Raw genomic sequence first — 18,909 nt, 5'->3', positions numbered from 1 at the left:
ATACACTGGAGAATCATCCATGAGGCCCATCATGTACTGGAGCATTGTAAATGGGGCAGATCAGACACTGGAGCAGCATCTAAGGGGCCCATTATACACTGGAGCATTACAAATGGGGCCCATTATATATGAAGCATTATGTGGAGCTCATCATTTACTGTATGGAACATTATATGTGACTAATTATTTGGTATGGAGAAATATATGGGGCTCATTATTCTGTATGGCGCGCAATGTAGTGGCCATAACACTGTATGGAGTAATATACTGTCCTGTTTTTGAGCTATTGTACAATTTAAAATAGATCAGTCATGTCATGTAAGCAGTGAAGTATGTGTCATTGTACTATACCTATATTTCTGTGGCGTATTGGAGCATCATGAGTTGTGGTATGTGTTAAAGGGGCGCACTGACACTCTTTGGCCCAGGGCACACGAAAACCTTGAGCCAGCCCAACCCCCCCACAACTTTAGCCAAATAACCCTCAGTTTTCAATGCGTAACTATTATTGGGAAGTAAATTAAGGTTGACAAGCTTCAGTTATAAGAATTGATGTTTTTGGCATCGAAATGGGCACTGTAGGTGTGTTTACTCTCTTCCACTCCCTGCCGTCTTTGCTTCCCCATTGACTTGCATTGGGTTTCGTGTTTCAGTCGGCCTCCGACTTTTCCCTATAGTCGGCCGATTTCGTTTGACCCCACTTTTGAGAAAGTCGGGTTCATGAAACCCAACTCGACCCGAAAAAAAGCAAAGTCGCTCATCTCTAGTTTATTATACTGTTTGGAGCATTATATGGGGCTTATTATACTGTACAGAGCGTTACATGGGGCCTATTATTCTCTATGGAGCACTATGTTATGCCCAGAATACCAGAATACTGTATGTAGGATTATACTGTCCAGCTTCTGAGCTATTTATATCACTCATGTAATGTAAGAAGTAAGTGAAATCTTTGGCATTGTACTATATAATTCTTTGCCTTATCTGTGCATCATGAATTGTGGTATGTATTAAAGGGGCCCACTGAGACTCTTTCCCCAGGGCCTACGAAAACTTGAAGCGGGCCCTGATTCTGAATACATGAGTCAAATGACAGGTTCCCTTGAATTGTATTTTTATGCAGGGGATTGGGAGCTTTGTATCATAAAAACAGCTTTAATCTTCAAAATAATATATAAAGAAAGTCAGCCTAAAATTTTGGATGTTAAAATCTGCATTGTTGTAATAACAAATATACACTTTAAGATGTTCTATTTTATTTTTATGCACAATCTCATATGTGTTCACTGATTGATAGTATACCTTCACATTCAGGTATGGGCAAACTCCAAGATTGATTTGACAGGCACGCTCTGTAGCCTATGTTCTTTATTCTGTAGCTAAAATGATAAATAATACTGGGTAAATTCTTTATTCTTGAAGTGTGGTTTGCAAAGCACCTGGCAGAAACATCTTTCAACAACCATGCCTTTTTTCAGGTTCTTCCCTCTCCATGCCCTGTTTCCCACCTCCTGAGCTTCTTTGTCGACTCCCTGTTTTCCAGTACATTATGAGCAGCTTTGTTACGTTCCCAGGGGATTTTTGTCATATCTTCTGGGAATGAGAGGCCTCCTCTTTTTCCGGAAGCCTTCTGGACATTTCGGTAGAGTTGAACAGGACTTCAAGAAGATGTTTTGGGTTAACTGGGCTACAGAACAAGGAGCATCAGTCTCTAAAGAGGAGTGAGAAGAGTACCCTGTGCTAACAGAACTAGTATGGTTTCTTACTGAAAAGAAAGAAGCCACAGAAAAAGATGATGTGTGGCTGGTGAAAGAGAAAAATGGTAGAAGCAGCAATATCAGAGGCCAGCTCATTGCACAGACATGGACAACATTTCAAATAATTTTAATTTGATTTATGACAAAATATTTCCCACCATTTTACACATTGCAGAATATTACCTTAGAAACAGAAGGCTCACATTATCTCAGGCATTACTGTATGGGCTTCTCCACAAAGCATTGCAGCTATCATATATCATAGTATAGCACAATCAATCAGAAAGGACTATAAGAGTCTGTATAAAAGCAGAGGCAGGAAAAGAAGCACATCCAGCCTAGAGGATACTATTAAAAATTAACTTTTAATTAAATCATAGCTTAAAAAATTCAACAGAACGCAAGAGCCCAAATCCAAACCTAACACCTACTACAAACCACAAATAAACATACCCATCCTTTCGTAAGAATGCTAGCATTCTTCACTAGCTAATTTATGTGACTAGTGACACTAGGAATAAATGAGTAAAGTGTCACAGTGCAATAAAGTGAATGAAAAAGGAAGAAACATCGTGGATCTAACAAGGGCAGTACCCAAGGGGAGCTATTATCCCAAAAAGAAGTTCCCTCCCGACGCGTTTCTTCCTCCGTTAGGTCATCAGGGAAGTGTACTTGCTAGTGGGAGGCACCAGCATGAAGACACAGAAGTTGTTGCAGTGTAGAGGAATAAAGTGTCTCTGTGCTTATATAGTGCCTTTGCTTGAAAATATCTAAGGAATCTCACAGTGGTGGGTATTCCCTCAGGGCACAGAGTGCTGTTACCCTGTTATCAGATGCTGGGGCATGATCTTAAAAAGGTGGTTCATGCTATGAAACCCTCCAAAGTGGCTGAATTACAACAATTCTGCAAATATGAGTGGGCCAAAATTCCTCCAGAGCTTGCCAAAGACTCATTGCCAGTTATCGCAGTTGGTGCTGCTAAGGGTGACCCAAACTGTTATTAGGTTTAGGGGAAAATCCCTTTTTCTCACAGAGCCATTAAATCCTAATTTAAAAACTGCATATTGTGCTTAATTGTGCTATCGTTGCCTAATATTTACATTGGTTTGGTGATCTGAAACATTTAAATGTGACAAACATGCAAAAGAATAGGAAATCAGGAAGGGGAAAACACTTTTTCACTCCACTGATCGATAGCATGGCTTGAGATAAAGAGATAGATAGGTACATGTTATTTCTTTTTTTTAACATTCAGCGGGTGAAATAATTATTGAACATGTCACCAATTTTTAAAGGTGCTATTGATATGAAATTCTCACCAGATGTCGGTAACAGTATATCCAATACAAACAGGCAAAGAAATCAAACCATAGATGTCCATAAATTAAGTTATGTGTAATAATGAGAAATGATACATGAAGAATATTGAACCCATGAAGAAAGAGAGGTGCAAAACGCTATGGAAGTCATGATACTAGCTGAAATCTCTCCGTAATTAGAAAGCAATCCTGCCACTTAGTGAAAAATTTCAGCTGGTTCAACTGATGGCCTATAAAAAGGTATCCCATTATCAAGGTGCCACACAAGAAACATCTTATGATGGGAAAAACCAGTGAGTGCTTTCAAGACCTTTGCAACCTTATTGTTCCAAAACACACTGATGGCATTTATTAGAGAAGAATTTCTAAGCTACTGATGGTTCCAGTGAGTATTGTTGAGGTCATAATCCAGAAGTGGAAAGAGCATAATTTAAAAAGCCATGGAAAGTCATGACACCAGCTGAAATCTATCAGAAATTAGACAGCAACCCTACCACTTAGTGAAAAATAATATTAGCTGGTTCAAATGATGGCCTATAAAAAGGTTTTTCATTATCACAGTGCTACACAAAAACATCTCAAGATAGGTAAAACCTGTAATATGTCTCAAGGCCTTCATGACCTTAGTGTTGCAAAGCATAGTGATGGCATTGGTTACAAAAGAATGTCTAAACTACTGAAGGCTCTAGTGAGCACTGTTGAGGTCATAATCCAGAAGTGGAAAGAATATCATTTCACCATAAACCGGCCATGAACAGGTGCTTCCCACAAGATTTGAGACAGAAGAGTGAAAATAATTATTTGAAGCATTGTCTAAGGGTCCCGTCACACACAGCGATCTCACTAGCGAGATCGCTGATTTTGTGACACATCAGCGATCTCGCCAGCGAGATCGCTGTGTGTGATGGAGATCAGCGACCGGCCCCCCTGCCGGTTATCGCTGATCGTGCTCGAGTGGCCAGGGCCGTTTTCGCATCGCTGCGTGTGGCTGCGAGAGACCAGTGATCAGCGACGCTGGATTCTGGTTTCTAATGTAAACCCTGTTTACCCTGGAAACCGGCGTACATGCTGGTTTCGAAGGTAAACAGCGGGTATCCAGGAGTCGCGCGGCTCCTGGATACCCGCTGTTTACTTTGGAAACCAGCATCATTATGTGTAACGGGGGCTTAAGAGCCAGGGTCCACCTGTGGAGAGCTACAGAAAGACCTGGAATCAGCATGTACGATTGTGTCAAAGAAAACAATAAGTAATGCACTCAATCTCCATGGCCTGTATGCAAGCTCACCATGCAAGACTCCATTGTTGAACAAAAAGCAAAAAGCATGTTCAGGCACGTTTAAACGCCCCCGGAAGAATCAAGAGGGTGAAACGCGCATCGAGGCGCGGGAGTCTCTTGCACTGCTCCTATTTATGGTCATATTGTAGAGAAGGTAATTAAGTTTTATACTTATATTCCATACTGTGTTATAACTGCTTCTATCTTACATATATATTTTTTCAGTGTCTTGTGCTTGGATTATTATATAATATCTTGTGGATAAAATTATTGCATATATGGAGACTATATTATAGACCTTATTGATGTGTATCATGGAGTTAATTATTTTAATTGTTAACTTTATATAATGATATTTGAAAGTCAAGTCAAGATGGGGTGCAGAGTGTACATTAATGAGAAAAAATTAACCTTTTGAATTTACCAAATGGCTGCAATGAAACAAAGAGTGAAACATTTAAAGGGGTCTGAATACTTTCCGTATCCACTGTAACAACGGTGAAGTTTGAAGATGGGATACGGCAATAGTAAACATTGTGTTATAAGGAAGAATGAATAGACAAATGTACTGAGACATTCTTGAAAAAAAATCTGCTGCCATCTATCAGGATGATGAAGATAAAAAGAGGGTGGACATTTTAGCAAGATAATGATCCCAAATACAAAGTCAAAAGAAACTCTCAGTTGATTTCACAGAAAGTAAATAAAGGTACTAGAATGGCCTAGCCAATCACCTGACTTGAATCAAATAGAAAATTTATGGAAGGAACTAAATCTCGGAGTTCATAGAAGGAGCCCATGCAATATTCAGGATTTGAAGAGTGTTTGTGTGAAAGAATGGGCCAAAATCCCACCTGAGCAATGCATGCAACTAGTTTCATACAGGAGGCATCTTGAAGCTGTCATCACCAACAAAGGCTTTTGTATGAAGCATTAATTAAATTTCAGAAAGCGTGTTAAAAAAAAATTCCGGTCATTTCTCATTATTACTCATAACTGAATGTATGGACATATATTAGGCTGGTTTCACACTTGCGTTTTTTTGCGTTGTGTTTTTACGCAAAAAAGCATGCGTTTTTTTTCCTATACTTAACATGGGTGCGTATAGACATGCGTTTGTACGCGTTTGTATGCGCATGCGTTTTTTTACAGTGTGCGCCCGGACGCACAAAATGCATCCTGTTGCATTTTTTGTGCGTCCGACCTGTCTCAAAAAAACGCATGCGCATGTCAGTGCAAAAAAGCATGCATTTCTATGCGCGTTTGCACTGCGCACGCGCGCAGCGCAAAAAAAAGCAAGTGTGAAAGTAGCCTTAGTTTGATTTATTTTGCTCTGTAAATTGGATAGATTGTTACCGACAACTGGTGAGAATTTTGTGTCAATAGCACCTTTAGAAATACATTTACTTAGAAAATTGGTGATGTGGTTAACATTATTTCACCTGCTGTAGACAGATAGATAGATGATAGATAGATAGATAAATAGAAAAAATTGAGCAGCACCTAAATAATGGTAATAGTTGGGTGCAGAGCTTCACACGTACATACCAGTCCTTATAATAGAAAAATTAAAGAAGCAGCACACCATCATTTTAGTGCAAAAAAGCTATTTTAACAGCCGATTTGTGTGCGACGTTTCGGCCCTATGTGTGAGCCTTTTTCTTACAGAGAAAAATTTGTTGTTCATATAGAGAAGAATTCGAAAAATTAACTGATCAAATTATTATATTTTTGTAATATTTTAAACTCCCGAGTTTTAACCTCATATTTTGCCCTAGACCATAAAGAAATAAAATGTATTCAAGCCTGACTAGACCACCAAGTATTAACCCCATTTAACCCTAGACCATCAGGAAAAAAATATGCACCCCTTATATAAACTAAGGAACAAGTAGTGACTAATGTTTTCGCACAGAAAACCAGGGAATATCCTTTTATTGCATTTTAAATAACCAGAATGATTGAAATTACCCTTCTGATCACTTTTACAATTAGGAAAGTATTAATTATTATAAACCATTTTTTTGTTTGCTGAAACCTTACAAACCGGTATATTGTAAATGTATATTTAATTGTGTAACAAAAGGCATCTAAATGTATTAGTTTTACTTACCCAATGTCACAAGTATAAGTTATACGACTACCAAATGAAAATAATCCAGTAATATTTCTTCCATTAGGCGTAGGTTCTGGTTCTACACATAATTTTGCTGAATGAGATGAAAAAACAAAAAAAATTTCAAAAACTGAATCTTAAACTAATCTACAAGACTGGAATGTAATTCCCACAACACATTTATACACTGATTAAATTCTATTTATGTGGGGCACGTGCAAAGGATAGACACAATGGGTAATTAATTTATACTCAAGTTTCATACTCAAGTCTAAATCTAGAGTTTACTTGAGAAAACTGCGATAAATTTATTAAGATGCAGGCTTTTGTAAGCACTTTGTCACAACTTTATAAACTTTGTCACAACTCTCTGAAGCCGCCACTCATACACCTGGATTCAGAAGATCAATGATCAGAGTGGAAGAAGCCACGCGCATGCGCGAGGTAAGTATAGCGCTAGTGATGACATCAGTGTTTGCAAGTTATGCTATCACGCCCACAGGGGCGTGACAACATGCTAAGTGGGCTTACTAGTCTGGGGACATTAACTCCCCATTGACTAGTCAAATCCCTCTTTTACATATCATAAACGGACTTTAGAAATACTTTTTCTAAACATCTGTTTTGTGTGTAATGTAATACAGGGGTTGTTAGGCAGGGAATTTATATATGCAGACACAACTTCTGGTGGTTCTGGGGGCACAGCGGGGCCTGACAGGTTCCCTTTAATTTTTTCTATGGCAACTTGCCTTCCAGAAGATACCAGTTTCCTTTACAATTACTGTTGCAGGGTATATCCGCACACATGGCTGTGTTTCATCTGTGTTATCTGCTACGCTTCATTATCTGCAATCATGCATACCATACTGATTTGTCCTCACTGATCTGTGTGCTAGCATCAAGACGCTCTCCATGACACCATCACCTCCAGTCCTTGCTACTCACCCAGATCTACAGTTTTATACAGTGGGTACAGAAAGTATTCAGACCCCTTTAAATTTTTCACTCTTTGTTTCATTGCAGCCATTTGCAATTGCAGCCAGGTGAACCCATAACAGAGAGGTGACATATTTGACACAGAGGAAAATTTGAATGTATTAATGTAGACGCAGTGTTGAAAGCCACGAGATTCTGTGAGCTGCCCAAAAATGAAAAGGAACAGCATCCAGTCCAGGTGAAAAAATAAATAAAAATTGATCTTTATTTTGCCATATTGTTTTATCTTTATTTTGCCATGTGAGCTGTCCAAGGCTAGAGGAATTAATGAAAAATATAAAAATCCCAGGACAGAGTCTTGAGAATTCCAACAAAGTGAGTGTGTAAGTGGATGACATTAACCGTCCGATGCATTAAAGTGTTTTCTCCAGAATTTTGCTATAAAATGATTTAAAATGTTGCACCATTTTTGGACACTGAGCAACAATTTTATTTCAGACTTGGAAAGATTTGCCAAATTGGGCAGAGCTGTGGCAGGACATGGTGTTGCAAAGCCCACCTATCAAATTGATCAAAATTTACACTGTTTTTATGATGCAAATTTAGCCAGAAATGTATTCCAGAAGTAACATTTCTGCCACTGGCACACGCCAGTTGTAACATGCTCCTAGTTTTTTAAGTGTTTCCCCTCTTAATAAATTACTGCATACTCCAGTGGTCCTGTTCACTAAAATTGGCATACACAATGCCAGTCTTAATGAATCTGGTCCTGTGAGATCTCATAGAAAGTGTACCTCCAGAGCTTATCTGTATATATAAAAATGAGAAATGAGTGTATGTATGAATGTATGTATGTATGTGTGTGTGTATCAAGCCATGCCAACTCCACATAGCAGCCAATCACTAAGCATCTTTCATTTCACCAGAGCTGTTTAAAAGATGAAAGCTGAGCTGTGATTGGTTGCTATGAGCAACAGTTTTCCATACACCCAATTACTAAGCATCTTTCATTTCACCAGAGCTGTTTAAAAGATGAAATCTGAGATGTGATTGGTTGCTATGAGCAACAGTTTTCCCACTCCACAACACCTCAGCAGACACTGACCAGGTGGGAGAAATCTAGCATCCCCGGGAACATAAACTCCCAGCCATTGTCTGCCCCCAGAATAGAGCAGAGAGCATGTGACAGAAATGAATTACCTCCTCCTTTATTACTGCCATGCTCTATTGTTACTGGTGTAAAAAATCGCATCATCAGTGGTTGCACACAGAGCCGCACTGCCAGGTTACATAACAGCATATCTCCAGGAACTCCCTGCTCAGCACCACCCAGTTCGGGCTATGGGATGGAGGATGTGTCATGGGTATATGGGCATGGGATTATGGGATGAGGATGTGTGATGGTATATGGACACTGGACTATGGGATGGAGGATTTGTATGATGTGTATATGGGCACGGGACTATGGTAAGGAGGATGTGTATGATGGGTATATGGGCACGGAACTATGGTATGGAGGATGTGTATGATGGGTATATGGGCACAGGACTATGGGATGGAGGATGTGTGATCGGTATATGGGCACGGGACTATGGGCTGGAGGATGTGTATGATGGGTATATGGGCACAGGACTATGGGATGGAGGATGTGTGACGGTATATGGGCACGGGACTATGGGATGAAGGACATGTGTGATGGTTATATGGGCAAGGGATTATGGAATGGAGGATGTTTAATGGGTATATGGGCACTGGACTATGGGATGGAGGATATGTATGACGGGTATATGGGCACAGGACTATGGGATAGAGGAGGTGTGATGGGTATATGGCCACAGGACTATGGGATGGAGGATGTGTGTTGGGTATATGGGCACAGAATTATGGGATGGAGGATGTGTATGATTGGTATATGGGCACAGGACTATGGGATGGAAGAATGTGTGATGGGTATATGGGCATGGGACTATGGGATGGAGGATGTATAATGGGTATATGGCCACAGGACTATGGGATGGAGGATGTGTAAGATGGGTGTATGGACACAGGACTATGGGATGGAGGATGTGTGATGGGTATATGGGCACAGGACTATGGGATGAAGAATATGTGTGATGGGTATATGGGCATGGGACTATGAGATGGAGGATGTATGATGGGTATATGGGCACAGGACTATGGGATGGAGGATATGTTTGACGGGTATATGGGCATGGGACTATGGGATGGAGGATGTGTGATGGGTATATGGGCACTTGACTATGGGATGGAGGATATGTTTGACGGGTATATGGGCACGGGACTATAGGATGACGGATATGTATATGGGCAAGGGACTATGGGATGGAGGATGTGTGATGGGTATATGGGCACTGGACTATGGGATGGAGGATGTGTGCTGGGTATATGGGCACTGGACTATGGGATGGAGGATAATCATTATAATTTGCTATAACTAATCACAGTTAGTTACTATGCCCGGGCAATGCCGGGCTCTTCAGTTAGTTTTAAATAAAAGGGGGTTACTTTTATAAGACATGTACTGACTGACAATCAGCTCTCCTGATCTCACTGCAGAGCTGTGTGTTATTACAACTAATACAGTACAGCAGTGCCGAACTTTATCTCATTACAAACACATCTGCTGTTGTAGCTCTCCTCTCATAGTTGTGTCAGCTCTTCTGTACTGCCTTTCACACCATATTGGCTGCCTGTGAGATGAAAGCTAAAGATGAGTTAATAATCACACTTTTGTCTGTTCTATTCTGGGCATTTTGCAATCTCAAAGAACTCTGCAGAGAGATAAAAAAAACCTGTCAGTCATTAAATGTCTCACACTGGTAATGCTCCCTTTCACTTAAAATAAGCTGCGGAGGCAGATTCTCAGGGATTCTCAAAGATCTGAGTCTGACCCATAGATCTTAACAGATAACTTACATCTAATATATAAAGCTCAAAGTGTGTATGTATGTATGTATGTGTGTGTGTATGTCCGGGAAAGGCATCCACACCGTCGCAGCTACAGCCATAAAATTTGGCACAGTCACACGTCTGGACCCCGAGAGCGTCCTAAGCTATGTTGTGAGGTGAAATTTTAACCCCACGCGTTCCAATTCACCAAACAATTTTGCCCCTATCTACATACTGGGGAAAAAGTGTGTGTGTGTCAAGCCCCGCCCCTCATTATGATGTCATAATGCCCCTATTTGCTTACTGGGGAAACAGTGTGCGCGTATCAAGCCCCGCCCGCCCCTCATTATGATGTCACAATGGTTGCCATGGCGACGCTGATGTCATCATAGGTTGCAAGCCCTGCCGCCGCTCATTATGATGTCATAATGGTTGACTATGGGATGGAGGATGTGTGATGGGTATATGGGCACTGGACTATGGGATGGAGGATATGTATGATGGGTATATGGGCATGGGACTATGGGATGGCGGATATGTATATGGGCACGGGACTATGGGATGGAGGATGTGTGATGGGTATATGGGCACTTGACTATGGGATGGAGGATATGTTTGACGGGTATATGGGCACGGGACTATGGGATGGCGGATATGTATATGGGCACGGGACTATGGGATGGAGGATGTGTGATGGGTATATGGGCACTGGACTATGGGATGGAAGATATGTATGATGGGCATATGGGCACGGGACTTTGACATGGCGGATATGTATGATGGGTATATGGGCATGGGACTATGAGATGAAGGATGTGTGATGGGTATATGGGCACTCGACTATGGGATGGCGAATATGTATGATGGGTATGTGGGCATGGGACTATGGGATGGAGAATATGTATGATGGGTATATGGGCATGGGACTATGGGATGGAGGATGTGTGATGGGTATATGGGCACTCAACTATGGGATGGAGGATATGTATGATGGGTATATGGGCATGGGACTATGGGATGGAGAATATGTATGATGGGTATATGGGCATGGGACTATGGGATGGAGAATATGTATGATGGGTATATGGGCATGGGACTGTGGGATGGAGGATATGCATGATGGGTATATGGGCATGGGACTATGAGATGAAGGATGTGTGATGGGTATATGGGTACTCGACTATGGGATGGCGAATATGTATGATGGGTATATGGGCATGGGACTCTGGGATGGAGAATATGTATGATGGGTATATGGGCATGGGACTATGGGATGGAGAATATGTATGATGGGTATATGGGCATGGGACTATGGGATGGAGGATGTGTGATGGATATATGGGCACTCGACTATGGGATGGCGAATATGTATGATGGGTATATGGGCATGGGACTATGGGATGGAGGATGTGTGATGGATATATGGGCACTCGACTATGGGATGGCGAATATGTATGATGGGTATATGGGCATGGGACTATGGGATGGAGGATGTGTGATGGGTATATGGGCACTCGACTATGGGATGGAGGATATGTATGATGGGTATATGGGCACGGGCCTATGGGATCATGGATATGTATGATGGGTATATGGGCACGGGACTATGGGATGGAGGATAATTATAATTTGCTATAACTAACCACAGTTAAGATAAATGTGGATTTCTGTGGAGTACGACATCGGACTACAGATACCATGGTATCATTTTAATCAACTTTCTTTGACCTGCATATACATGTACATGGTTTACAAGGGTTCATCCTATTGACAGATGTCCTTTAAGTCAGAAAGGGTATGCTTGCCAACCTATATTATGGTCTCTGGAAGATATTCGGACCTCTATACATAATGGAAAATGATCCTATAAACCCCTATGGCCATATTGTATATCTCTAACCAGGGCTGATGTTAGGGGCAGGGAGACTAGGCAGCTGCCTAGGGCCCCTGCTCCCACAGGGGCCCCCAGCCAGTGGCCAACCCCCCGCATGCCACATTCAGCTGTATCAGCATCACAGATGTCGATACAGTTGAAAGCAATAATGGAGGAGAGCATCAGATGACACTTCCTCTCCCATCATTCTCCTATGCCTCTGACACAGTGGAAGCACAATGACATCACTTCATCGTGCACTCTGCTGAGTGCTGAACAGTGAATTTGCTGAGACTCTCTGCAGAGCCTGTAGCAGCGGGAAAATGAGGAGTAGAGGTGAATATTGTATTTTTTATATGAGTGAGTGAGTACGGGGTGGCCATAATACTGTAGGACTGCTTTATAGACTATGTATAATATAGCGTGGCAATACTGCAGGGTGTGCAAGTAGGTTACCCAAACCAAAACTCAATAGCAAAAAGTAACTTGGCACTCAACTTAAGGGTCCATAGAAGAAAATTTTATTACTGCATAATAAAATTTTCTTCTATGGACCCTTAAGTTGAGTGCCAAGTTACTTTTCATTATTGCTTTAGAGTCTATGGGGTGGCTGCATTATATTCTATGGGGGTTGCATTATACTCTATGAGGGTGCTACATTATATTCTATGGGAGGCTACATTATATTCTATGAGGGGGCAGCATTATATTCTATGGTGGGCTGCATTATACTATATGAGGGGGCTGCATTATACTATATGAGGTGGGCTGCATTATATTCTATGGGGGACTGCATTATACTATATGAGGGGGCTGTATAATACTATATGGGGGATGCATTATATTGGTATTCTCTTTGGGGTGGCTACATTATATTCTGTAGAGGGCTGCATTATATTCTATGAGGGGGCTACATTACATTTATGAGGGGGCTGCATTATATTCTAGGGGGCTGCATTATACTCTATGAGGTGGCTACATTATATTCTATAAGGAGGCTACATTATATTCAATGATGGGGCTGCATTATATTCTATGGAGGGCTGCATTATACTATATGAGGGGGGTTGCATTATAGTTTATCCCCCATATATTTTATGGGGCTACATTATATTCTATGGGGGGCTGCATTATACTCTAAGAATGGGCTACATTATATTCTATGAAGTGGGCTACGTTGTATTCTATGGGGGCTGCATTATGCTATATGAGGATGGCTGCATTATACTCTGAGGGGGCTGCATTATACTCTATGGGGTGGCTGCATTATACTTTATGGGGTAACTGCATTATACTCTATGAGATGGCTGCATGATACTCTATGGAGTGGCTACATTCTACTCTATGGGGTGGTTGTATTTTACTCAATGTGGTGGCTGCATTATACTCTGAGGGGGCTGCATTATACTCTATGGGGTGGCTGCATTATACACTGAGGGAGGCTGCATTATACTATATGGGCTGGCAGCACTATACCCTATGGGGTGACTGCATTATACTCTATCAAGGACTATGGGGTGCATTATACTATATGGGGGCAGCATTCTATTCTATCAGACTATGAGCAGTGCTTTATACTATATGGAACCTGCATTATACTGTAGCAAGGAATATGGGGAATGCATTATACTATATGAAGAACTATGGGGTGCATTATACTATGGGGAGTGCACTGTACTATATGGAGGACTATGGGGAGTGCATTGTACTGTATGGAGGACTATGAGGAGTGTAATATACTGTATGGAAGACTATCGGGAGTGTGGTATACTATATGGATGACTATGGGGCGTGTATTATACTATATGGAGGACTATGGGATGCATTATTCTATGTGGAGGACTATGGGGTGCATAATACTATGTGGATGACTATGGGGTGTATTATACTAAACAAGCAAAATGCTGCCTATTCATTGAGTGGTTGGATTGGTTAAACCGGAACAAAAATCATTATTCTCAGCAAAACACCCGGTGAAAACTGCAGCTACGCTGCTGATAACATGATACTATATGGGGCCAGATTGATCTAGTAGTGATCATTCTGCTACATCATTGTTCCTCAGCTGGTGTAAAGAGGCCAGGTCGAACGAATTCAATATTGTCGATCACGCTCGGTTAGTGGCCTCATCTCAGAGCATGTAAATACAACCAAAATGTTTCTGTGTGATGATGCAATACCTTAGCATTTGGGTCCCCATTTTAAACTTTTGCCCAGGGCCCCACTTTGCCTAAAACCAGTCCTGTCTCTAACAGACATATATATCATAGCTATTCCACTTCCAGGGATATACACATGAACGCTTTTTAAAGCATTACCCAGAACTAAATTCAGATCCCAACTACATATTATCTTAACATTAGTGAATCGTAAAGCTAAGAGCATCACCTGATGTAAAATTCAAGATCAGCTTTAGGGGGATTATGGTAACACACAATATATATATGCATGTACTGTAAAAATACATTTCGCCTTTACAAATCTGTCAATGTTTGTGCTGCCTCGCATCAGTAGGTGTGTACAGTGTTTCACCAATTATTATTAGATATTTTGTGGTTTCAAAAGTCAAGTGGGTCTTGTGAAGACAAATAATTTGTGGTGATAATCTCAGAAGTTGCAAGAATAAAGCCGTTCCCATTTAAAGATTGTCTATCTTATTGATGTTCCGGCTAACCAATCTGATATTAGCCATTTCACCAGATAAAGAAAGGATTTTAGAACATAACATTTAAAAACATCTTGCTGCACATATATTCAGTCTTTTTAGCTTCTTTTAACTGATTCAGGTTTCCAAAGAAGAGAAACGGTTAAAAGAAATGACTTGACGTTTTAGGGCAAAAGATGCTGGCGTGTTCCGAAGCATCTTCCTTTAAAAAAAAACTCACTCTGGTCTACACATTCCCAGGGTGCACATACCCTAAGTATTTTAATGCACATTTTCTGAACATTGATATAGCAGCACCAAATGAAAAGTAGTGTTATTGTGGAAATCACAGGGTTGATAGAGATGACAGTAATGTAAAAAAGGTGAAGAAAATGTTGAAAACATCTTTATTTATTCAGGATCAAGTACGAAAGCCACATGCACAAATACAGTACATGCAGTAAGACACTTCGTCATGCTATCAATGAGGACGTAAACTATTGTCAGAGGAATGTTCTCTCATGCTTAATGGACTTGGGCACGCAAATTATCAAGATCCACTGCTGGCAGTGCCATTTGAATTGCCAATTAATAATATCCCAGATGCGCTTTATGGGAGAAAGGTTCAGCTATGCTGGAGGCTATAAGAGCACATTTAGGCCACGCAGGTTGTTCACATTAGCATGAGAAACACGCTGCCTAACATCGTCATGTTGAAAACTGGCTCTTGTGACACTTTAGAAAAATAGATGCATCACTATTTCCACCACTAAATTTATGTAATGCTGAGCTGTTAGTATACCAGGAATTAATACTTGAAGGGTCTGGCTACCGTACATTATGCCACCCCATGGCATAATCATGGGAGTAGAACTACAGTGCTGTGCAAATGAATTGGGACAAAGCATTTTTTTAAGTAAAATCGTAAGTTGGTTACCAGTCAGTGATTCAAACCAGTTTTAACTGCTTTAAACAGGCACTCACACCTGTTCAAAGCAGTTAAAACTGGTTTGAATCACTGACTGGTAAACAACTTACGATTTTACTTAAAAAAATGCTTTGTCCCAATTCATTTGCACAGCACTGTAGAATAACATTCCCTCCTATAGGCCAATTCATGGCTTTGCCCACTTATGTCCAGATGGATTCCAATGCCTGCTATGGATATCTATATTATTCTGCGATGAGTCTCGCTTTTGTCCTGGATGCAGTTTAGCCGATGATTAATCTGGAGACCACACAGACAACGCCAATAAGAACCTTTCAAGAGTGAATTTCAGACAACTCCTACTCTAGGGTGTGGTGTGGCATAATGTACAGTAACTGGACCCTTCTTGTTTTCATTAAAGGTATACTAACAACTCAACGGTACATTGATTTGGCTAAGGAAACAGTAGTAGGGCCATTTTCCAAAAGCTATTTTTCAACACAACAAGGTCTATTCTAGAATGGGACTCTACACATGCTGCTGTGAGATGAGAGATGGCCACAGGTATGGATATCTGTTTTCATATTTTTAGGAGTTAAAATTAGTGCCAAGCAATTGTGAATGTAGAGATAGGAAAAACTCTGCGTTACACACATTTTTTAAACCACTTCAGTATATAGTAACAGATAAAAGTATACATACGTTTACAAAATTCATAAGATGGAGACCACTTAAACCCAGAACATGTGACAGTATCTACTGCATCAGGAGCAAGCTCATAACCTTCTTTACATTTATACTTTAGTTGGGTGCCTTCAAGGAATCTTGATTCATTACTAGGTTCCACTATTTCTGCATATTTGAAGCGAGGAAGAGACTGGCAAATACCTTAAAGAGAAGGAATAACTAACATGTAAATATATGGCAATCAATAATGATCAGCATTACCAAACAGGGGTAGAGATGGTAAAACAGATGGCTGCTACATGAATATCTATTAAATATCTATTTGTAAAATACAGAATATATACTTACCAACACACTTTGGTAGTTCAGGTTCCCATTTACTACTTTGATTACATTTCACAGCAGCAGATCCAATCAATACATATTGTGGCCTGCAAGAAAACCTCACAGCAGAATTCAAATAGTATGGGCCCGAAAATCCTGACGCTTTGTATGAGTTGTCCACATATGGATCAGTACACTGAACAACTAAGGATAGAAACAAATGGAAGGTGAACATTTAGCGCTATGCACTACTGAAGTCGTGTTTAAAATCAACCATAAAGTATATCTATCACATACACAAAATTAATATATGCCCGCCAAATAAGTATAATCTTTTTACATTTTCTTGTTATATGTGTTCCAGCAGTCCATTTTCACATTATGTATGTTAATTATCAGTAAAAGGGGAAAGAATGGGATGAGACTAGGGATGAGCAAACCCGAACTGGAAAGTTCTGAGTTTGTACTGGACACCTCATGCCGATATCAAATATCAGCAATTTATTCTATGTCCGCTTTCTTGTCGGGGTTTCCAGTCTAATAAAGCATGTTTAAAGGCACATTGCAGCCAATCAATAAGATTTTAGACTGTGATCACTTCCGGAATCATCACAGCCATGTCATGTACTGGCATGGCTGTGATTGGCCAGCACAGCTCGTGACCTGAATAGGATGCAGCTGGAGTGAGGGACAGATTCTGACTGCACACTCTGCAAACAAAGTGCTGTGTGTACTCTGCAACCCCTATATGTGCTATTTCTGTGGTAACAGCCGTTGTGTGTACTCTGCAAACTCATCTGTGAGAGTGCTGTTCTAAAACCCACTGTGAGCACTCTGCACCCCCCACCTGGTGGAAGTATTGTGCCTTTAAGCTGCTGTGTGTACTCTGCACCCTCCGCCTGTGGGAGTACTGTCCTTTAAGCTGCTGTGTGTACTCTGCACCCTCTGCCTGTGCGAGTACTGACCTTTTAACCGCTCTATGTACTCTGCACCCTCAGCCTGTGGAAGCACTGTCCTTTAGGCTGCTGCATATACTTTGCCTCCTCCACCTGCAGGAGTACTGTCCTTTAAGCCATTGTGTGTACTCTGCAAACCCGTCTGTGAGAGTAGTGTGCCAAAAGCTGTTGTGTGTATTCTGCACACTTCGCCTGTGGGAGTACTGTGCCTTTAAGCTGCTGTCTGTGCTCTGTCCCCTCCGTCTGTGAGACTACTGTCCTTTAAGCCACTGTGTGTTTTGTAGTACTCTGAGAAATAAATAATTGGCCTCAACAGTATCGCTGCCATTTCTACACCCCAAAAATAATTTTTCTGGCCTGGTCTGTTTTTTGTACTATTTTTTTCAAATCAATATATCAAATCAGCCTTCTTGCTGCCATTTCTAGGTCACAAAAATAATTTTTCAGGCCTGGTGTGTGTTTTCTAGAATTTTTTTAAATCAACGTATCGCATCAGCCGCTTCGCTGAGATTTCTAAGCCACAAAAATAATTTTTCCAGCCAGGTGTGTTTTTGTACTCGTACTACTTTTGCAAATCAATATATCAAATCAGCCATCTCGTTGCCATTTCTAGGCCTCAAAAAGAATTTTCATCAACTGGTGTGCATTTTTTATTAGTCTGGAAAATAAAAAATTGGCATCAACCGTCTCGTTGCCATTTCTAGGCCCAAAAAATAATATTTTTTAGAATCTGTGTGTGTTTTCTAATAGTCTGAGAAATATATAATTTGCATTAGTCTAGTTATTGCCAGAATGAGAATCTGGTCAAACAAATCGCTCATATATAATCATAATATAAACCAAAGAGAAAAGAAAAATTGCCACTAGAGCATATCAAGAATTATTAATAATCTTTATTGTAAAGTCATAAAAACAAAGACAAGTCAAAAATGATTAGTAACAGTGGGGGAGGGCAACAACACCAAAGTGCCTCCGAACAGGAGTCACAGTCTATGGGATAAGTAGTCATGTCTAGGTAGAAAAAAAAAAACAGGGAGGGCAAAAACACACGAGTGGGGCTGTCATGGAAGATATCAATCATATAAAGGGATTCATAGCAAAATGTAAACACATATAGCTGCTATTGGGCAGTATAAAGTACTTGTGCAAAGGATGGACAAAATTATTTCTCAATACATCATTG

At 40.6% G+C, this 18,909-nt stretch overlaps 1 protein-coding gene across 1 annotated transcript in view; it reads right to left on the bottom strand.

Moving 5' to 3' along the window:
* The window catches only part of LOC141099139 (sushi, von Willebrand factor type A, EGF and pentraxin domain-containing protein 1-like), a 233,144-nt gene that overhangs the window by 81,766 nt on the left and 132,469 nt on the right, over positions 1 to 18,909 (bottom strand). The window contains exons 13-16 of the mRNA XM_073587275.1: positions 16,795 to 16,974; positions 16,462 to 16,647; positions 6,466 to 6,562; positions 1,303 to 1,379 (exon numbers count right to left, since the gene is read on the bottom strand). Coding sequence (XP_073443376.1) covers positions 1,303 to 1,379; positions 6,466 to 6,562; positions 16,462 to 16,647; positions 16,795 to 16,974 — 540 coding nt within the window. The remainder of the gene's footprint in view (positions 1 to 1,302; positions 1,380 to 6,465; positions 6,563 to 16,461; positions 16,648 to 16,794; positions 16,975 to 18,909) is intronic.

This window comes from Dendrobates tinctorius, unplaced genomic scaffold, assembly GCF_039654945.1.
Source record: "Dendrobates tinctorius isolate UK_male_01 unplaced genomic scaffold, ASM3965494v1 ptg000098l, whole genome shotgun sequence".
In the NCBI taxonomy this organism is placed as follows: Eukaryota; Metazoa; Chordata; class Amphibia; order Anura; family Dendrobatidae; genus Dendrobates; species Dendrobates tinctorius.
The sequence above is the reverse complement of the archived record's forward strand: the minus strand, read 5'-3'. Positions and strand labels throughout refer to the sequence as shown.